At 47.9% G+C, this 22661-nt stretch overlaps 2 protein-coding genes and 1 non-coding gene across 3 annotated transcripts; all 3 read left to right on the forward strand.

The window, feature by feature from the left end:
- Window positions 1-15014, forward strand: LOC135805307 (N-terminal kinase-like protein; the record flags this gene model as incomplete). The annotated part of the gene is given in 11 exon segments (XM_065319326.1): window positions 1-278; window positions 978-1067; window positions 1397-1459; window positions 2618-2806; window positions 3907-3991; window positions 4231-4530; window positions 5023-5084; window positions 5481-5666; window positions 10240-10584; window positions 12420-12585; window positions 14006-15014. Coding segments are annotated over 11 exon segments (2189 nt in total), but the record flags the coding sequence as incomplete, so codon positions are not given.
- On the forward strand, window positions 3181-3253 carry Trnaf-gaa (transfer RNA phenylalanine (anticodon GAA)). The gene has a single exon. It is a non-coding gene; the product is annotated as a tRNA-Phe (tRNA).
- A 5204-nt stretch (window positions 15015-20218) lies between the features above and the next one.
- LOC135805308 (uncharacterized) lies at window positions 20219-22187 on the forward strand. The gene has a single exon (XM_065319327.1). The coding sequence runs from the start codon at window positions 20432-20434 to the stop codon at window positions 21182-21184; it is 753 nt and encodes a 250-aa protein (XP_065175399.1). The 5' UTR covers window positions 20219-20431; the 3' UTR covers window positions 21185-22187.
- Window positions 22188-22661: the final 474 nt, after the last annotated feature.

Raw genomic sequence — 22661 nt, forward strand, 5'->3', positions numbered from 1 at the left:
TGCAAGCGTTTGAGTTTGGCGAGGCCGGCTCAGCGGTGCTGGCACCGCTTTTCCAGCTTGGCAAGCTTCTCCAGTCGGATGACTACCAGCGTCAGATTGTGCCTTGTGTGGTCAAGCTGTTCTCGTCGACTGACCGCGGCACACGCATTAACCTGCTCCAGCAGCTGGACCAATTTGTAGAGCATCTGCAACCGAACATCGTCAACGAGAAGATCTTCCCGCACGTTGCTCTTGGATTCAACGACACCGTGCCCGTCATGAGAGAACACACGATAAAGGTGTGTGTGTGTGTGTGTGTGTGTGTGTGCGCGCTCATGTGGATGTGTTCGTGTGTGTGTGTGTGTGTTTGTGTGTGTGTGTGTGTGTGTGTGTGTGTGTGTGTGTGCGCGTGTGTGTGCGCATGTTCATGTGTTCGTGTGTGTGTGTGTGTGTGTGTGTGTGCGCATGTGCATGTGTTCGTGTGTGCATGTGTTTGTGTGTGTGTGTGTGTGTGCGTGTGTGTGCGCATGTGCATGTGTTCGTGTGTGCATGTGTGTGTGTTTGTGTGTGTGTGTGTGTGTGTGTGTGCGTGTCTGCGTGTCTGCATTGTACTTGGATTCACTTTCGCAACCCGAACCTTGTTTCTGTCTAATCCGCCTAGTGACTGTTTTGCCCGCTTTCAATGAAGACTTCTCAGCACCATGGCCAACAGTTGTCCCCACTTGTTGCGTCCCGGCTGGAAATACATTGATATGAAAGTATTGATCTCAAAGCTCTGCATGCATAGTGATGGCTTGCAGCTGAATACGTTACTTTCAATTTGAATGTGAGTGGGAATCACATTCTCACTGAGGTTTGGTTGCTGCGGCTGCTGCGGCTGCTGCTTGTGTGTGTGTGCGTGTGTGCGTGTGTGTGTGTGTGTGTGCGTGTGTGTGTACATGTGTGTGTACCTGTGTGTGTACATGTGTGTGTACATGTGACAACTGCCCGTTGGTCAGTCGATGCTATTGCTTGCCCCCAAGCTCAGCGAGAAAACGATGAATGGTGAATTGTTGCGTCACTTTGCGAAGCTGCAAATGGATGAGCAGGTATGTTCAGTGGCACGTGCCTCTGCTGCTGCAACTAGTAACTAGTAGCTAGTCACAGGCATCATAGCTTCTTCGTTTCCAGCATGTTGTGTTATCGCTGCTGTTGCTGATTTGTGTGGGATTGGTGGTTTTCTTATTCAGGAGCTGGACTCTTTAGGCAGTGCATGAGATAACCAAATACATGTTCATGTAGACAACCAAGGCCGTACACAGGGCAATCGTGTTAGTGCGATTAATGATGGCCTATGGAATTCTATTTTAAATGATCGTGTTGTCAACTTTCCGGAGGCTTAATTTGGCTTGTGATGTTTGCTTTTTTTGTCTTGTAGCCTGGAATCCGTACAAACACCACCATCTGCCTGGGCAAGCTAGCACGTCACCTCAACAGTGGAGTGAGTACTGCAATTCTATGGCTGAGGTGTGACATGCGTAGAAAGCGCGGGGGGGGGGGGGGGGGGGGGATACTTTGCCGTTCTCCTACACATAGACAAACGTCGAAACTGGTAACACTGAGTTCTGCACGTGGGCGACTATAAGACTGGATGTGTGCTGTTTGATGGTTGCTAGTGCGTGAAACTTTGAGTTACAGCAACACAGTTTTCTTTTCCCCAGTCTCTCTCTCTCTCTCTCTCTCTCTCTCTCTCTCTCGCTCTCTCTCCCTCTCTCTCTCTATCTCTCTCTCTATCTATCTCTCTCTCTCTCTCTCTCTCTCTCTCTCTCTCTCTCTCTCTCTCTCTCTCTCTCTCTCTCTCTCTCTCTCTCTCTCTCTCTCTTTGTGCTTACATCTCTATACCCGGGTGTATTTGAGCACACGAGCTACCACAACTCACTCCAAGTGTGCTGTTCTTCTACATGGATATGTATTTACATTGTAGAGCAGCCCGTCAATGATCATGTTTTCTATGTTCTTGCGCTCTACTTTAAAGTGGTTGGAAAAAATGATCCTGCTGTAGGCACTTGCCTACAGTGCATTTCAAAACTATAGACGCGTAGGGTTTTTGAAATATTTCAAATTTGGCTGGAACTTTTTGAGAATAGTTTTCGGAATATTGCTCAGGATCGCTCCACAATTACTCTCATATAGTTTCTAAAGGATTGGATAACCGACGCCCAATTTGGAAAAATTTATGCACAAAGTGATCACAGATTTTATGTGGTATAGATGCTGGCATAACGGTTTTTGCCTAGGTACGCGTCTATAGTTTTGAAATGGACTGTAGTAAGCATTAACCTGCCAAGTTCAAAAACTGTGACCACGGTGGTTACGCATGGTTCTTGGTACTGGTAGTGATGGTACTGTGTATGCCACGGCTGGGTACACTTGCTGCAATGCGCCAACGAGCTAGCCCAGGTCGCCGGCATTCTGGGCAATGTTGCCTGCCTTCCATGCAGCGGTTGTGTGATATCAACGAGGTGGATTTTCCGGGTGCAGTGCCAAGTTCCTATCCCTGGGTGCACTGCACACATTGTTAGTATCCTATTGGCTGCACATGTACTGAAATCCGTACAAACACTACCTTCTGCTGTACATGACTTTCTTTCTACTCCAGACCCGTCAGAAGGTGCTGCAGTCGGCGTTCATGCGGGCACTCAAGGACCCGTTCCCGCCGGCACGTCTAGCCAGTCTGCGCGGCATGGTGTCCTGCGTGGCGTACTTCTCCGACGACGACCTAGCCGTGCGCCTGCTGCCAGCCCTGTGTGTGCTCATGGTCGACAAGGACAAGACTGTCAGAGACGCGGTGAGTGCTTTGTTGCCTCTTTGTGTGCGATGAGCAAGTATGTATTTGGGGGAGCCCCCGACGGGGCCACTTGGTGGTTATTGTGCGGGGTGGTGAGAGGTGAGTGCATTCCGAACCCGAAAGCTGTGTTCACAACAATTCGAGTGGTATTTACATCGTGCCATGCCATCAAGTACTAGTTCGTTGACTCAGGCAGTCAGAGTGGCTGTTATGTGCACCAGAACGCGCCCGATTTTCAACAGCTGCATACTTTGGCTTATAAGCATGATCACACACATTATCGTTTGTTGCTGTTCAACTGTCTGTTGCAAAACGAAGTGCCATGTCTACGGGGTTCTCAGATAAATTCTCTTTGATGGCAAGTAACTATTGTAGCCGAAATAGCTCAGTTGGGAGAGCGTCAGACTGAAGATCTGAAGGTCCCTGGTTCAATCCCGGGTTTCGGCATTCTTTTTTCTTTCTTTTTGTTTTTGTCTACTGAGATTTGCAATTTGTGAAGCCTGCCCAGCCTTCACTGCCAAGCCATTGTCTCTCTTTTCTTCTTCTTTTTTTCTTTTTCTTTTCTCTGAATATCAACGAGATCATTGAGAAGGCAAACTAGTGCCGGGGAATTGGCAGCTACAATAATAAGATGCTGCATAAGTTGTCACTCTCTTGTAGATCCAGTGTCTGCTCCAGAGCCACATCAGCTGGGTCAGCGATCCGGTTGGAGGGGGGGGGGGGGGTACTTGAATCCGTTTGGAAAAAGAACACCGGGTCATTGTGACCCCGGTTGGGACTCGATGGGAGTCATGTCGAGTACTTGTGTTTATACATCAAGGTGGTACACACTGATATGACGGGCTGCAGGCGTGTGCAGGCCCGCACAGACAAAGTATATTCGTACACTGTGCAATCATGTACATGTACATCAGGGAGTCGTAAGATATTTCCGACTCCCTGATGTACGGTAGCCGCACTTGAACTTGCCCGGCTCTGACCCGGTTGCAAGAATTATGCTGGTGCACGTGTGCTAGTAACCAGTTGGTTTGAAATCCTACAGCAGACACCGATAACATGGCATGCACTGCTGCTTTGGATGTGGTTCTCAATGCATGTAGGTCTTTGAAGGGGCCTCGGTGTTCATCCAGAAACTGGAGGAGTCGTCAAGAACGCGTGGCGCAGCAGCACCAGATGATGCTAGCGGTAAGGCCTTTACTTGCTTTCTTTCTCTTTCTTTCTTTTTTTGCGAATCTTTAGCACCAAGAGGCTTGTTGTGGGTCGGGGAAAAAGAAGTAATGAAAGCTAGAGGATAGCGGGGGCATGAATTATTTACCTTGTGTATTCATGTTTGGTTTGTGTGTGTATTGGGGAAGGGGGTGGGGTTGAATATTTACCAGTGTGCATGTCATTGTTTGCGCGGATGTGTTCATATGCCTGTACAGCTGCAGCTGCTGGTGTTGGAAGTTCCGGGTTGGCAGCAGGTGCCTCAGCGGCAAGCTGGGCTGGCTGGGCAGTGACCTCCTTGACGTCCAAGATCTACAGGTCCGACGGCACATCCATAGACGGTGGTGCTGCTGCTGGTGGTGGAGCTGGTGGTGTGCCAATTGCTGCCCAGTCTCAGTCATCAGCTGGCATGGCGAGCACAACAGCACAGGCCAAGCCACCACAGCCAGTAGCCACTGCTGGTGGCAAAGGACGCGCGGACTCTTCAAGAGTGCAGGCAGCGCACAGCTCTGTTGCAGGTAGGTGAACACTGAACAGCATGTTGCATTGCAACTATTGTTATGCGGTAGCCGGAGTGTATCCTTCCTTTGTTGCGCTCTATTCGGACTGTATCCAACATCTGCAATGTTGTTTTGCTTGGAAAGGAAGAGTGGGTATGGAGTTGGGTTAAAATCATATTTCTTTAGATGTCGTGCTTCGTGCTGCAAAGCATTCTCGTACTCTGGAGATTTCAATTTTCTTTAGTCTATTTTTTGTTTTAGGCCAGTGAAATGAGTTTAACTCTGACTGGAGGAGTATTGCTACCTCTCCACTGTGATGATGCTGGTGTTTGGGCTGGTTTGAAGTGTCTTGTTTGTATGCATCGTTTGGGTCTGTGTGTGTGTGTGTGTGTGTGTGTGTGTGTGTGTGTGTGTGTGGGTGGGTGGGTGGGTGTGTGTGTGTGTGGGTGGGTGCGTGTGTGTGTGGGGGTACGTGTGGGTGGATGGGTGGGCCCCATGTATGTTATGCAGGCCATGCTGAAGCTGATACCGGTTGGGATGACGACGATGACGAAAGCTGGGAAGCCATTGAGGTACAGACATGCTACCTCTAGAGTGCAATCTACCCTACATGTATGCTCATGTGCGTATCACCGGCCTGCTTCATGATCAGCAAAACAAAGCTCCAGTACAATATTCCTCCAACGGACATACGGATCGGTACATTAGATCTGACTCTATATCCGAGGTCAAACGGCTGGGGAAAGGGATGTACCGTAAAGTGCACTGTAAATGCTGCCGTCGCCCCGAGGTTCTGGATAACCGGGCTTGGCTTCATCTGCCTCTTTTCTCAAGAGCTGTGGTGGATCCATCATGCCCTTTGATTTTATCCTTAATACTTCATTGTACAGGGCACTGTATCTATTCCTGTGGCTGACTGCTCATCATATTCTGCAATCTTGTTCTTCGCTCAATCCTTGCACACCCAGGATAGTTTTACTGCATCTGCACCGGCGAAGAAGTCAGCTCCGTCGTCATCATCATCTGGACCAACAAAGAGCAATGTTGGAAGTTCCGCAAAGAGGAAAGACAGTGATGGCGGTGGGAATGAGAGCGATGGCTCTGGTGCTTGGAACGACGATGATGACTGGGGATCGTTTGGTGGATCATTCGATGTAAGATGTCCGCCGGCTGTCATCAGCAATCGATATCGCGTTTATCATGAATTGAAATGGTTGTCTTTGTTTTGTCTGTGGTCGAAGCACTGATGCATTGTAGTGATGTTCTCGTACTACATAGTACATACAGTGTACACCAATACAACACGTGTTGGCCTCTTGGCCGACATCACACACTCAGTGACTGGTACCCGTTGGTTGTAGTGTGACTACAGTCCATTCAGAAAAAGATGATATCCTAGCTTTTGGCCATAAACGGGTCAAATTTTGAGTTTTCGTCACAATTTTTTTGGCAATCCCCCATGGAATGCTCTTCCGATTGTGTTTTTTAAGTCTATTTCTCCGAAGAGCAAGCCATAACAAGAATTAGTCTGACTGCCGATTTTCAAAAGCCTGTTTTACGTTTCCTTTTTATGCTGACAAGCTGAAAGTTTGTATGCTGGTAGGCAGCCCCTTTGGGATTGTACCTGGCGTAGTTGGCCATCGCGGAGCTGTGCACAACCTCGCGAAATCGTCGACTTTTGATTTCGAGGTTCGAACAATACGCACCCCATGCGCTGCTCAAAGCCGCACAAATTTGAATACCTGAGCAGGTGATGTGAATGACGACGCCGGCCCCCGGGAAAATTTGAATTCAATTCTCAACACTCGAAGTAGATGACAATTGTCCTTGCCTTTCGACCACACGACAGTTTTTAGTTATCGTCAGGTGTATTGAGGTAGAATGGAGAGTGAGGAGAGCAGCACCGAGGACGAGGACTGTGCGGACCCCTCACCCAGCAGTAGCATTCTGGTTTTATGCGAGCCGACACGACGAGGAAATGAGGAGAACGCAGCACGGTGAGTTTATTTGTAATTTAAATTTGTTAGTTTTGAAGCTCTTGAACAAACAGCCCGGACTGCCTTTGCATGTATCCCACTGTTCCTGCAGCTGGTATGTCTTGGGAGCGATGCTTGTGCCACTGCTGCCCTGGCGCTACCAATCAGCGGAATGTTACAGATGTGTCTTGGCCGAGAATCGTGAAAGCAGCATTGTTACGGCAGGATGCAACTTGTGCCTTCCTGGTTCAACAGAATTGCGCAGATGAGAATGCTGAACCTCGTGGGTTTGTACATGTAGAGTGTTACAGGAAGTACACGCACAAGAAAAGTCTCGAGAGAATCTCAAAAGCCCAAGCAAATGCCAACAGTTCTTGCTCTGATTCCTCAGCCTCAGATGAGGATGATCAGCCACTACCTCCGAAAAGGCCATGTACACGTAGCACAGCGCCACAGCCAACACGGAAAGAGCTGTGTTTGTACTGCCAACAACAGAGCAAGCGGAAGCGAGGGAAGCCAGCTGAAAAGCTGTCAGTGTGCGAGAGCTTTGACGCAGCGCAGAGGATTCTGGACGCTGCGTTGGAGAAGGAAGATGCCCGCATACTCCTGGAGGTCCAGAGTAATCCGGATTGTATCGCTACCGATACTGTATACCATCGCTCGTGCTATGCCAAGTTCACCCTCTGTACTACACAGTCGAGCCGGGAGCGATCTGAGACTGCATCGATATACCAGCAGGCCTTCGATGTTGTCGCTGATGTCATCGACAACGAGATCTTGCAGCGAGATGGGAGAGGAGGCATACCAGTGGCGGATCCAGGACTTGGCCGAAGAGGGGGCCCAAGGTATCCGCCCCCCCCCCCCCCCCAAACAAAACAACAAATACAACAACAACAAAGTCCTGAAGCTGTGAAGAGCAGTTGTTTTTAGGGTCCGGCGGATTCTGCCGGCAGAAAAATTGACAGAATTCGGTACTTTTTCTGGTAAGTTTCATGGATGTTTGGTATGTGGATAAAAATACTATAGTATGGAGCAGAATTCGAGGAATTGCCCGCCATAAGGTTTGTATGATTCTGCCAATTTCACTGCTTTTCGAGCAGAATATGCCACCTTTTCGAGCAGAATCCGCCGGTTTCTAGTTTTATTCCATTCTCACGACATTTTCAAACTGCACTGGAACATTTCCACTCGACAGCGGCCGCGACGGACCTTTGGACGGCTCTCCAACGCGAGCTCTCTTATCTACCGGTCCACTGAAGAACGACCTGATGTCAGACCCTTTCCTCTTCATCTCATATCTGAAGGTAACCCGTTGGCTACAAGCGAAGTAGAGAGCTAGAGAGCGTATACTTGTAGTTTCTGACAATTGAAAAAGAAAAAAGGAAGGACGAAGTCGACAGCACCGTGCACCATACAGGACTTCAGCCCAACGCGATCGCTGCACTATGTACCAGGCCCTGCATTTTTGGCACGTTTTTCACATGTTTGAAGTACGGCCGTGTCCTCAGGTCGCAGTACTGCAGTGCGTACAGTAGTTGTACACCGGTACACAGCGCGCTGACTAGTACAGACTCATGCTCGGTGCGTGACACCATGTACCGGAGTGACCGGACACGTATAAAAGTACCCAGCACGCGTGACCCACTTGACACGCCAAGTAATTTCGAGCGCTCATTCTACAGTCTACTGTAATCCTAGACCAAGGTCGAAATTTTCAAAGGGGGGGCCCAGGCCCCCTGGGCCCCCCCCCTGGATCCGCCACTGCATACGAGCTGTCACCATTCAGTTTCTGCGCGGCAAATTCGTTGCTAGGCTTGAAGCACTCGGCAGACCAAGCCCTAACTACAAAACGGAGCTGGTCAAAGCGAGGATACTGAATCAGTACCAAGGCCGGGTGAAGTTCGTTCGCTCCTCTGTCACGGGGCCGGAGAAGGTGATTGCCGCTCACCTCAGTGAGGAGAACTATATTGGCTTGATGACATCTGTGATTGGCGATCTCGGAGGGCGAACAGAAGAAGACGATGAGGTCTTCATGGCGTCAGCTGCGCCGGCAACATCTGAAATGGATTTGTTTCATGCCGCCATTATGGTGCAGCATGCCGTCAGAGAGGTTGAGCCGGTCCTGACCTCCACACCCCATGCCACTGAAATAACCAAAGAGTCAGTTGCACGCTGCGTCCCTGTCGTCCTTCACAACTTTCTTGCGTGGGTCATAGGCGGTCCAGACGTAGAGGCTTGTGTTGGCGGGCGTGCAGAAGTTAACGAGAGAGTGGGCAGGCTGGTGGATTCTATATCCCAGGATATTGTGTACGCCGCCAGCAATGGAAGAGTGGTGCCACCAAAACACATTGCACTGGCCATGACGACACGCCATCTGACCCGGTCGCAGCAGTTGGTGACAATGCTGAACCGATTCGGTCACTCTGTGTCAGCAACAAGGGTATCTGAGGTGGAAACCGCTCTTGCCATGGAGGTTAGGCACTCAGAGACACGCCTTCCAAGCACCGTGACCCCGAACAACGCCATTTTTTCTGCTCGGACAACAACGATCGGAATGAAGAAACGCTAGATGGGAAGGGGACTATGCACGCAACTGCCACGATCGTTAGTGATCCTTTGTGCTGGCAGTTGACACTCTAATTCACATTTCTTTTGTATTGTCTTGTCTTTACTTTATTCTCGCAAGAAGACGGAAAGCCTGAACATGCTTGCTCTTACAAACGCTTCCGGATTGATGGTCCTGATGGGGATTCAGTGAATTTTCTTACTTCTGTGAAGAAGTTAATTACGATCGGCTTGACATACTGCTAAAATTACTGGCTAAATACCACGAGAACACTGCAATTCAGTTCCAAACAAAAGAAAAAAAAGTCGCCCGATGTGGGGTTTGAGCCGGCAACGTCTTGAATTTTTGAATCTTTCAGGGTATTGAGTGCTTGAAGAAGGTGCTTCAATGGCCGGAGATTTGTGAAATTCCAGTGCAGAAAATCTCTCGGTATGTCTGTTTCTGCACAGCTCTAGCATGGCCAACTAAAAGATTCAGCTTCCTACAAGTATAGTCAATGCACTGTAGAAATTGCAGGTTGTCAGCAGAAAAAGGAAGCACGCCTGTTGATACGAGCGATTTCTCAAATTTGGCTGCCGGTCTAAATAGGATTTCGGCCAGGTTTGGCCCCCAAAGCACTGAATTGGGTAAAAACCACGAAAATCCAGGCTGTTTACTCCACTTGCATAACAGTACATTTGCGGTTCGAACCCCAGTTGAGGTACCTTTTTGGACCCTTTTTCAAGTTTCGAATCTCGCAGCACTGCACAGTGTACCACAAATTCGCCAAACACGGGCGCTCTCCAGGGCCAGCGCTCGTCTTTTTCTGAATGGACTGTTGTGGCACGCTATGTGTGCTGTTGGCAGTGTACGGTAATGCCTGACAACCTACTGTATGTCAACACGTATTCAGTGCATGTTTATTTTCGCCTATTTTCGGCCTGGCCATTTTTGACCTAAGACGTGTGGCGGCCGAAAGTTTGTTTCGCAGTGTTCAGTGTGACAGTGAACACAGGCAGCAGCAGCAGTACAGCCTGAAATTATAATGCGGCCGAAATGTGTTTTAGCCCTGGGAGGTCGAAATTTAAACACGCCGAAAATGTGCAGACTTTCAGTCCTCTCCTTGCTGTTAATATCTACTACTGTGTACTACTGTGTGTTGTGAGCTCAGCGGCAGTGCACTTGTCCTCTGGCTTCTCCTTGCAGAGTCCCGCGGCGAAGAAGACTACTTCAACAAAGGGTGCAAGCACAAGCAACGCCAGCACTCATGCGTCAAGAAAGGCAGACAGTCACCAGCCACCGCCAGCCAGCAGTAGAGCGAAGTTGGGTGGAATTGGTGGATCACAAGCGTCAAAGCCAGCAGCGACCTCTACCAAGGCGGCAGCAGCAGCAACAACAGCAAATAGCAACACGGACAGCACTGTGAGTGGTAGTGCCGGTGGCAGCAGCGGTGCCACTGCCACCACCACTGGGGGTGGTGATGGATGGGGCGACTCTGGAGATGGCTGGGGTGATGATGACGACGACGCTGACTGGGGAACAGCTATAGATGTAAGTTAAGTGCATGACCTTGTTCTACAGGTAGACTCCCTTTAATTCGAACCTCAAATTGCCAGGCCCTAACTTCTAATTATCCGGAACTTCTAATTATCCAAATGCAGCCCCATGCACTGATATGTATGTCAAAATGCTTGAAATCGCACGCTGAATATTTTTTGCACATTTTTACTTGCATCAACGAAACATAGGTGGTCGTACCCGTCATGTACAACGGATCATCAAAACACTGGATAGACACAAAATCATTTTGACATTATCTTCATTTTCTAGTGAAGAAGTTGTCAGTCACTTCAGCTTTCCTGAAACAATTTCAACGGAAAAGAACTGCGCTGCCTAATCCGCGTCATGAAAGGCCGTCGGATAGCAGCACGTCGTTCTGAAGAACGGAAGTGGACGATAGGCATAGACAATATTTACAACAATAATGTTGTTGTGCGCCAACATCTCCACGCACGAGCTGGCGCGGCAAGAAAGGCCATCGAGATCCGCGAAGAGAGTCAGCCACCTGGAAGAAGTCGTCTTCAATCAAACCTTTGCAATTTGCCTCGCACGGGCTTGAATCAAATTTCGAGAGAAGGTGGGTTTCTTGAACGCTACAGTCGATCCTGCAGCGGACCATCGATCGATTTTTGAGCTACTCTTGGCTAGAGAAGGAGAAAAGAATGAACTTCGAATTACAAGGATAGCAACTCAATCTCACTTCGAAATAAGTGTTCAAAGGACATAGACAATGTACTGTAAACATCTCTTCTGGACGAAGATTGGGTTCGAATTATCCAACCGGCGCACTTTTCGTACTTCGAATTATGCATTCGATTTTGACTTGAAGTGACTTGCAGAAGATCGGTACGACGAAAAAGTTCGAATTACACGGAATGTTCGAATTATACCGTATTCGAATTAGAGGGAGTCTACCTGTAGTACATTGCATTGTAAGGAGATAATGCTGCTGCTACTTCCACTGCTGCTGCTGCTGCTGCTGTGATTTTACACAGCATTGCTTGCTTTGCTTTCTCATGTACGGGTATTTCCGCCATTTCCCTTTTCATTATCTGTCAAAGTCTGTTTGATACACACGGATACACGTCGATACATGTATAGAAATTTCCAAATGCTGGTACCTCATCCTGAATACTTTACTCGTGGGTAACCTTCAGCTAGTTATGTCTTCTTGCTGCTTGACTTAGAGTCATACTAAGAGTAACCAAGCTCCCAAAGAGTTTGCAACTCTACTATACATACCCTTGCTATGGGGAAACTCACGCTATGGGGAAACTCATGCTATGGGGAAACTCATGTCACATGGTCCAGTATTCACGTCGTTGTTTGTACCCAGCTTGTTTGTACCCAGCTTGTTTGTACCCAGCTTGTTTGTACCCAGCTTGTTTGTACCCAGCTTGTTTGTACCCAGCTTGTTTGTACCCAGCTTGTTTGTACCCAGCTTGTTTGTACCCAGCTTGTTTGTACCCAGCTTGTTTGTACCCAGCTTGTTTGTACCCAGCTTGTTTGTTCCCAGCTTGTTTGTACCCAGCTTGTTTGTAGCGAGAGTAGTTAAAAATGCACTCCATGACAGAATCCCACTCGGCTTATGTGTGTCATGACTGGCATCAGTATGCTAATGTCAGATATCTGGACTGTGTGCCTGCTAACCTACGCTGTGCGTGGTACGAAATGTACTTTGAAGTTTGAACACAATCATTTTGTTAGTTTTCGCCGTCGGAGACCCCATATGCTCAGTTGCATACTCTGGAGAGCTTATTTACTCTTGGGCATGCTGTGTAGATCTACGTGTGCTGAAAATTGTTTTCTGTCTTCTTGTCCTTCAGAGTGCGCCGACCAAACCTGCTGCTAGTTTAGGCGCAACAAAGTCCAAGAAAGACGGCTTAGGCACCAGTGCGGCTAGCGGCAGTGCTAAGGCAAAGAAGGGCGCAATGTCATTATCGGCCAGCAAGCCAACATCAAGTGGCTCCAGCATGGATGGCTTTGTGAAAGGTATGTGTTTTTTTGTGTTATAAAACTAATTTACGGTGACTGGTTTAATACTAAATTCCACGAATAACAGTTACATCGGCAAACTAACAAATTTGTCGGACATAAATTTTCACAGTACATGTTATACTCTTCACAAATCTCGTTGCTCAATACCGTAACGTCGCGGATAAAAGCCGGGCTTATAAGCACATAAGCCGCTTTCTGCATCAGGCTTCAATGCAAACCAGGCTTGTATGCACATCGGCCGATCAGGGCTTGCATAGAAGCCAGGCTTATACGCGCGACACGCGTAGATCTACAACTGACTACCGGTATGGCGGCAGTTTTACTATGCACTGTATATAGCGCATGCACTCTTGACCTACCCGGTCCGCGCTTGCATAGAAGCCAGGCTTCTACGCGAGACAGGCTTATATGCATTTGACCCGTTTGATTTTTCAGGCTTCTATCCGCGATGTGCTTGTATGCAAACCCGGCTTTTATCCGCGACTTTACGGTATTCCATGACACAGATTGTGGCAAGGTACACTCGATCAGGCTGCTGGGAGGGGAAATGAAGCATAGTGTGATCAACAGTAGTCTGTTCTTTACAGTATCGCCCGTATATTTGTGCCTTTAAAGCCATAGCCTTTCAAAACACCGCTCCTTTCCTAGCTATTTTAGATGTGAAATGATCCACTTATTACAACGCCATGGCTTAAAAGTCAGTCCATTCCAAAATTTCACTCTATTGTAAACCCGCTTTTTGCCCTTTCTGCTGGCCTGGAAATTCTGTTAGTACAGTAGTTATTAGGGAGGTTCAGTGACTCGTTGCGAACTTGTACGCGAAACGATATCGATTTCATTTCGTGTTGGAGTTGTGTAATGCGTAAAAGGAGGTTCAGTGACTCGTGAACAAGGTGCAGTTTGATTGTCACGGCGACATGGCGGTAACAGAAAGAGCAACAGAGAGACGGCAACAGAGAGACAGCAACAGAAATACGGGTACAACTGTACGGGTACTAGATCATACTTCTTGTTTTGGTATGATGTTTCCGTAGTTGGGACTGTGCGATCTCAAAGCTACCCACCAATCAAATAGGCCGGACTCGTGTAAACGAATCCAATCTACGAGATCTTGACGAGACCCTAACCCAGACCTGACCCATTGACTCGTCTCATAATAAACAAACGAGTCACTGAAACTCTCTTTTCGCAAAACATACATGTGCTTCAAATGTTATCTCCTTTATAAAGCCATTGTTTTTTTTTTAGATAAATAAGATGAAGTTTTAAGGTGCATACATACTGTAGAATGTCCCGAGGTGACCTGTCACCACTCCTGCTTGCTGTGGCAAGCACTGGATTATGCAGTATGGTTGCAGCGCAATGCCCACTGCTCGTAACAATTAGATCTATTCTTGTCATACTGCTTGAACAGATGACTCCATGCCCACCGCTGCAAGCCTCTTTGCAGACACGTCTTCCAGCAAATCAGCCGCTAAAACGAAATCCTCTGGTACGGCCATGGTGAAACCAGCGGCTGCTGCTGCTTCTGCGGTGACGACGACTACTGGCGATGGTAATGGGGGTGATGACGGCTGGGGTGACACTGGCGACTGGGGAGACCTTGGAGATGGCGATTGTCCCACCGCTCGGTCCACTGCAGCTACAGCATCTCCATCTAGTGACACAGCAGCTGTGTCCAGTAGCTCCACCACCGCCACCACTACTGCAGAGAAGAATGCGCTCCGTGAGCAGCGTCGTGCAGAGCAGCGCAAGCGCCAAGAAGCAGCCAAAGCCAAGCGGGCGGCAGCTGCTGGGGCTGGCAAGCCGAAACTTGGTGGTGCCATGAAGCTCGGTTGAGCTCTCCAAGCGAAATATCCCGCTGACTGGCTTTATCTTAGAATTAATTTATCTCTATTTCCACTCATCATGATGTGAGTATGCACTCCCCCCTCCCCCCCCCCCTCCCTTACTTATTGTTGAAGATGTTCGAGTGTTTTGCTCTTGTTCCGTCTTCATCGCTTCTTCTAACGTTATATTTTGCAGTATTCCTTCTCACTTTAGTTTCCCACTGCAATAATTATGTGAACGATAGTTTATTCTGTTGAACTACAATATTCCGTTTTACATAGGACTCTGAATTGAAAGCGACCCGGTTTTGCTACTTTTCAAATTCTGGCAACTGCTGTTTTCCGTCTGGTCGTTCTATGGGCCTTTGAGCTACTGCTGCTACTAATGCTAATGATGTCACGGCTGCTGATGATGATGTCACTGCTTTGCTGCTGTCTCTCCACGTACACACAACCCAACCCATGCAGGTCATGGCCGAATAGGTCTGTGTCAGCTGCAGGCTTGCTATTTTTTTAAACAATTTTGCTGGTTTTAGCACTGTTCATATATCTTGTGTTTCATCCACATCAACTTTCCATCATATCTTCTAAGGACACGGGCTGCCTTGTTTCCGTTCACTTGTAACTGCTGGGGCCGGAGAGGGGAGTACCCACAGACCCCTTCAAGTACATGTACCATGTTCAAACACGATGATGCCAAAGCTTGTTGGGGAGTGGGGAGCGCAGTGTAGTAAAATCCTCACGGTTCTCCCTTTTTTCTTCTTTTTAGGTTTGGGTCATGTGGCTCGACCATAATTATCAGTGTGGAACTCGGTGTTTTAGAGTGCATGGCCACCTCCTCTGCTGTTGAATATACGCTCTGCCTCAGGACATGCATAGAAATTCAACACTACAACTTCTTGGACAGAAAGTCCAAAAGGCTGCTTGTGTCTTACTTACTCCTCAGGCATTATCTGCCATCAAGCTAATCCCCCGGCTCCTGCATCTACATCTATGTACTCTAAATATACACAATTTGGGCAGCGATTTATTTTCGGCACGGGGTTGATACTAGCAGGAGTACATGTACTCTTGGTTATGTACTCTTGATACTAGTACACCACCAAAGCCAATGTCAGAATTTTCATCAGCGTTTTGATTTCGGCGTTCAGGGCCGGTGCCGAATATAGCCGAAATTAACCGGCTGCCAAAATTTTGTATATTTACAGTATTTACAGTCTTTGCAGTACATTGACACGTGAGCCCATTCAGAAAAGGATCAGACCCGAGTCTGCAGGCCGCATTTTGGCCGAAGCCCGATAACAAATCGGACAGAAGTAATATAAAGTTGGTTTTTGGATCTGCCACTCAACGTGAAACGAAACTGTTAATGTCCTGGCTTTGGTTCTGAAACTGACCCGAAAATGTAATGTATTCCCTCAAGAGTCAAAATCATGACAGACACCCCTACTTTTTCTCACCTGTCTCCGACACTGTCTGTGATACCGCATATGGTAGGTCTACCGTGCACGCGTGGTGCAACCTTTGTCTTTGGCACCTGTCTACCATTCCCCCAAGACGCAAGAGCCAGACTCAAAGGACAAGAGTACATTGCTTCTTCAATCTCGCAGTGGGCGGTGCTCTTGCCTAGTAGTACTAGCAGTAGTAGACACTACAGTGCATCCGGATATCCTTACGTTTTGTGATGAATAGCTAGATCTACATGTATGTCACCCCATAATCATGGTAATGTCACCTCGGATAGCGAGTATTATGCTGATAGATCTACATGACGATGTAGTGATATGTCGACCAATACTGGCAATAGTCAACGCCAGGTAGTAGTCGACTAGTCGTAGACCTACAAACTCCCTGGTCAACAACAACAGGATCTACCGACTGCATCTAGTCTGTCCGTACAGTGCAACTAGTGCCTCTGGCCAGTCCTTCTGCCAAGTTCTGGCCTGCTCGAGGAGCACGTGCCAGGCGAGTTGGCTCAGGATTCCGACAAATCACTCGGCAATCACCGGGGCACCGAGGTTGGACACACGCACTCGTTTGCGGACGACTAGCTGTTGCCGAGTATTGCCTTTTAGTGATGTGTTACCAGGAGTAGATCTACCACGGGTGGATCGTATATCACTAGCACTTACTCTCGTCGTTACCACAATGTAGCTGTTGCTCGCCGGATAGATCTTTAGAATACTAGTAAATAGTGCATCCTGGAGACGAGTAGGAATATAAAATGGCAGTGAGGTCATTCGAAAGAACGATATGTGCAGCAGGCACACTCGCTGCCCCTGCACTGGCTGCGACTAACACTAGGTCCGCAAGTAACGTTAGTTTTGTGGCGAAGCGCCGATTCGAGGACCACGAGCGTTGTCGTTTGTTATCTGAGGATCGCCTAAGACCACACCAGCCAGCTGCAGTACTGGTGCCATTGTTTCTCAACCATGCCGATAATAAACTGAGCGTGCTGCTCACACAACGCTCAGCTAAGCTGAAGCACCACAGTGGAGAAGTGGCTCTGCCTGGTGGGCGGTATGATGAAGGGGATGAGAGCGCCGTGGCTACTGCGCTCAGAGAGTCGTGTGAGGAGGTGGGCCTGCAGAAACACCAGGTTGAAGTTTGCACTGAGCTACCGCCGCATCTTGTACGAGATATGAGTCTTGTTGTGCCCGTGGTGGGTTTCATACCGGAGAATTTTCGACCACGGATTCATGGGACAGAAGTGGATGCTGTGTTTCGCGCACCACTGGAAATGTTTCTCAGTTCTGAAAATTACACCTCCTATTATTATCAGTTATCCAGGGCCCCCAAAAAACTACTCATACATTCCTTCAACTACGTTGATCCTGAGCACGGGGATAGGGCGTTTCGCATCTGGGGACTCGCCGCCCAAGTGCTAATGACCACTGCAAGCATTGTGTTCAACCGTGTTCCAGAGGTCAAGTGTCGCCTCAGGCACTACAGTCCGACTTTGTCCAACAACTGCTCTACACTGCTTGAAAACAAGGAAACCTCTGCGTAGTTGTGCTGCGTGGCCACGGTTCTCCTACCTGCGGTGAAGACCCAACAGTTTGATAGAACAGCCGCGGTGCATTGCTGCCTCTGCTGTTGCCGCCAGGCAATACAGTTGCCAATCCTGGATCAAGGAATTCTGTTGCCAAATGCTGACCCTGGGAGCTTGAGCCGTTGTCCTGTCACCAGTGTATCGCACTGGAGTATGTGCACTGGCGTGTGCACACCAGCTGACGAAATAGCTAAACTGATTTTGAAATGGATTTCAGCCGAAAGTATCATGGTTGAATCGCATGGAGACTGCTGGTGTTGCGTAACAAGTTGCTAACAATGTTCGTTTCCATCTGCTTACAATGCAATCAGTGATAGATAACACACATAGTTGGCCATGTGTGACTTATCCGTAGCATCATGTGTCAAGTATTGATTTTTTGAAGTAAGGTTTGGCTGCTTGTTATTACTCATTTCTGTTTTTCCCGTGGCTCTAGTTTTTTTTAAGTTATTGCTGTATTTACTTGAGAACACCTCCATCCCCGAACAGGCTCTCAGCTGCGCGAAAAGAATAACGTTCTGCCAGTATAATTCATTAGTTGGCCCGTTTGGCATCATCAGAGTAATTCAGTGACTTGAGATATTTATTTACTTTAGGCCACACCAAGTTATTTCTATGTTTCGCGTCACCCGCCCGCGTACCTTTTCGAATCCTTGACAAGAAAAAAAAGAACCTAGACGAGCCAATCGATGGCTGTTCTGGCGAACATTCTCTAGCCAGTATGGCAGATCAGCGGTTATCAATATCAGCTTCTCGATAATCTTGCATTCCAGGCGATGGTACGTAGAAGGTGCGAGAGATGAAAATTTCTATTTTTCCAAGCCGTGCGGTAGGCCTAGGGCCTGCTCACCAAGTGAGCAGAGATTCCAGGTGTCAAGGACTTCGAGATTTTCCACGATTGTGATGGAGCGGGATCCCACTCGACTCATGTCAAAATGCAGGAGGAGCCATCCATGAAATCTCTGTATGGCTCCAGCCCAGTCTGCCAGCTGTCCTGTGACGACTTGTTGTCGTTTTGGATAGAAGTGACAGTTTAGTAGTGGTATTCTGTGTGCACCATGGCTCAGTAGTCAGTACACATAGAATGGAGTTTTGTTTTTTCTTCTGTTTTTGTTTTTTTCCGCCCGCCCGCATGCCTTTTCCAGAAAATATCCGACACGAAACATAGAATTAACTTGGTGTGGCCTTACCTATTTAAAAAAAAAGAAAGGTGCTGTCATGACCTTTTCAGCCTTCCTCCTCAAGGCTATGGCACACCGGCTAGGGGTCTACTTAAATTGTGACTGTGTTGCATAGTCTTCCACACCGTATTGATATTGACTCTGATTGGACTGGTCAACTTCTTCTCAAGCATTGCTCCCCGTTCGCATTGTACCGTACAATCATCATGGCAATGGATGCCATTGCCATGGTGCAGTCCTCAGTGTATCCATCTCAGGCTACAATGAGCCGCATACATCAGTGTCTACTGAGTGATATTCTTCTCCCGCAAAAAGACCGAGAGACGATTACAGCACCGTGTCGGCAGAACACTTTGATTGAAGGGAGTAGGAAAATACCATAGGGTATATACCCTATGGTATATATACCATAGGGTATATACCCTATGGTATATATACCATAGGGTATTTTACTACTCACACTCACAGGCTAGGGTCCAGCGGATTCTGCCGGCAGAAAAATTGGCAGAGTTCGGTACTTTTTCTGGTACGTTTCATGCACGGTTTGGTATGTGGATAAAGAAATGGAGCAGAATTCGAGGAATTGCCCGCCATAAGGTTTGTATGGTTCTGCCAATTTCCCTGCTTTTCGAGCAGAATCTGCCACCTTTTCGAGCAGAATCCGCCGGTCCCTATCACAGGCCCTGGTATGCATGGTATCAAGAGTACATAACCCCGTACTCTTGATGGTATGATTACCGCGATTAGGGGTCGTCCGTAATTATCGAAAAATTAAAAAATCCGTCCTCGTGCAAAATTGTCTCTGACCCACCCCCCCCCCCCCACCCCCTATTTTTTCCCAATAATTTTTTGATTTTACCGATGCCCAGCTCGAAAATAAGAACTCCTGACCCCATGTTCACTGATTGCACCTACATGTACATAATAATCTAATAATCTTTATTTCAGAATTACCCAAAGGCTGACGCCAATATCGGGGGGGGGGGGGATCTCCTATTTGTGTATATACAATGAACATTGGAGTTGGGAAAAAGAGAAAATGTGCAAAAAGACATGAACATGTATGTCAATTACTAGTAGCTAAAGTGAGTAGGAGGTCTACCGACGGCCATGCACCTCCTACAACTACATTATAGTACATGAAGAGTCATGTACCGGTATATCATACTGGTGTTTGCGATCCTACGCTACGTCTACAGTGCATGCACTACATGTCAGTGCAACAAGTGTATGGAAGTCACTGAAGAAAAAATAAATAAATAAAATTCCGCCAGCGCTCTTGACCACCCACCCCCCCTAGCCCTTTCTGCCTGAGGACGGATTTTTTAATTTTTCGAAAAATACGGACGACCCCTTACGCCATGAATGCCTGATGATAACAGTTACCAGTGGTTACCTGGTTACTGCAATAGTATTCCATGGGGATTTCCCCGAATGATACTCAACTGCATCAATGACAATGCATCAGATTGCAGACAGATCAGATCTGTTTGATTCACACGTGCACAAGTTTTATGTACAGTATGCAGATTTTTCGAGTCTTTTTGATAAGAGTCTTGCTTTTTTGTTTTGTTTTGTAGGTTTTACTTTTGTAGTTGTAGCTCTGGCCACATCGTTGGCTAGCTGTCGTAGAGACGTCACGTCCTTGTCCAATCCGTTCACGATCCTTCACTTCAAGTTCAGCTAGTTACCTCCCCAGTCATTGCCTTACCTGGAAATTTGCTACAAAAAGACCAAAACATTATCCTCACTTCGAAGCAAAAATTAATAGGATTATAATGCTAGTAAAATCGGTGGAGAGGACGATGTGTACAGCTGCCTCTGCTGCCAGTGTAGCTACCACTGGATCAATAACTTCTTTGGCGAGACGCCGATTCGAGGACCACGAGCGTTGTCGTCTATCTGAGGATCGCATAAGGCCACACCAGCCAGCTGCAGTATTAGTGCCATTGTTTCTCAACCATGCCGATGATAAGCTGAGTGTGCTGCTCACGCAACGCTCAGCTATGCTGAAGCACCACAGTGGAGAAGTGGCTCTGCCTGGTGGGCGGTATGATGAGGGTGATGAGAGTGCCATGGCTACTGCACTCAGAGAGTCGAGTGAGGAGGTGGGCCTGCAGAAACACCAGGTTGAAGTTTGCACAGAGTTACCGCCGCATTTCGCACGCAACCAGAGTTCCGTAGTGCCCGTGGTGGGCTTCATACCGGAGAACTTCCCGCCAAGGATTCAGGAGGCAGAAGTGGATGCTGTGTTTCGCGCGCCGTTGGAGATGTTTCTTAGTTCTGAGAACCACTCGTCAAAGTACATTGACTTCCATGCGAACAGGTTCCTTATGCACTCCTTTAACTACGTTGATCCTGAGCATGGGAATAGGGCGTTTCGCATCTGGGGATTCACTGCCCAGTTGCTCATAACTGTAGCAAGTATTGCGTTCAACCGCGTTCCAGATTTTGACTGTCTTCTTATGCACTACGGCTCCTCCGGCTTGCCCAATCACGCTACACTGCTTGAAAAGAGAAGCTCTCTGTAGACACGCTGCTGTTTGACTACTTCAAAATACTTATTGTGCAATGACGTCATATATTTGGCGATGATGTCATATGACAGAACAGTGCTAGTGTGTCCTGCTGCCTCTGCCTGCCGTGGAGCTGCACCTACTGGATCAGTGAACAGTCTGTGACGAAACACAGATCTGAGGAGGATGAGCTGCTGTAGCCGTATGACACATGTATGTTGTGCCTTTGTCGGTGCAGCAGGTCCTTTGCACAAAAATAGGGACACTTTAGGATAACGCACATGGTAGTGGTCTTTGTGATGTTTTGTCCAACTTTATCTATGTAGCTACTTGGCTGATGCCTACTACTTCACCAGCTGTTTATTGTTCAAGACTTTGCTGAAAATTGCTCACCAACGTATTATTCTGGCCATGCTATCTGCTCATGGTACAATCGACGGACATAGCTAACAATGCACGGATGATCGTGGCTTGAGGCATTTATTTTAGAATTCATTTCCAATTGTTTTCTGCAGGCTGTTATGCCACATTACCAATTTCTGTATTTCCACTCTAGCTTTTCTATTTATCACAATAATGTTTGATTGAGATATTTATTTTTTACTTCAAGTAGGTGTTGATATCATTCCCACCCTTCCTGCTCCTATACCACCTGGGAGTCGTTCCCAACCCCAGGTGGTTTGGGTGCGGCTCCCTGTTTGCCACACTCAGTAGGTCAGTAGGTCTACCAAATAGTTTTGTTGCCGGGTCACCAGGCACTGGCAGTCATTTTATAGGGCCGCCGCGTTCCTCTTCTCCCTAATCCAGAATTTATTTTGACGGGAGCCAAGCCACGGTCCTTTTCCGTGTGTGCGTGGAGGCTGGAGTGTAAACTCGACGATTGCTTGCCTGAATGTGGTTGTGTACACGTAGAACGTGCACTACTTGTGCTGCTGGTCTGTTGTGCTGTCTTGGGCGATGTGTAATTTGTGTTTTCGTGCAGCTTGACCTCAAGTCAGAGGCTAGCAGCAGTGGTTCAGCTGTTTGATATTGTATTGTGTGTGTGGAGTGACTCGGAGATGATAGTGGAGTCTGTGCTGGGTGGCCTGTGCTATCTGGCCGCTGGGCTTTGCTTTTGACCCGTGGCCAGTGGGGTTCTTGCGGGTGCGTCAAATTCCCCACCCCGCAAGTCTGCTGCTGCTGCTGACAGACTGCTGTGTGACTCGCAGCCCTTGCCCAGGCCCGGTGTGCCATGCCAGGTCCATGATACTTCGAAGTACCAGCTAGCAGCTTAGGTCTTCCTCAACAGATCAGCATGCATGGTGCATGTAACTATCCCCAGGGAAAATCGCGGAAAAATCGCAAAAAAACGCGGCATAATATGGCATAATTTGCGGTGAATATTATTGATATGCGGCAAGTTTGCAGTTGATATGAGGCAATTTTCATTGAGTATGTAGTGAAATCAATCAGTTACAAGTCTCTGGTGTAAGCACTCGTCATATTTGAGTAC

The sequence above is a fragment of the Sycon ciliatum genome, chromosome 1, assembly GCF_964019385.1.
Source record: "Sycon ciliatum chromosome 1, ocSycCili1.1, whole genome shotgun sequence".
In the NCBI taxonomy this organism is placed as follows: Eukaryota; Metazoa; Porifera; class Calcarea; order Leucosolenida; family Sycettidae; genus Sycon; species Sycon ciliatum.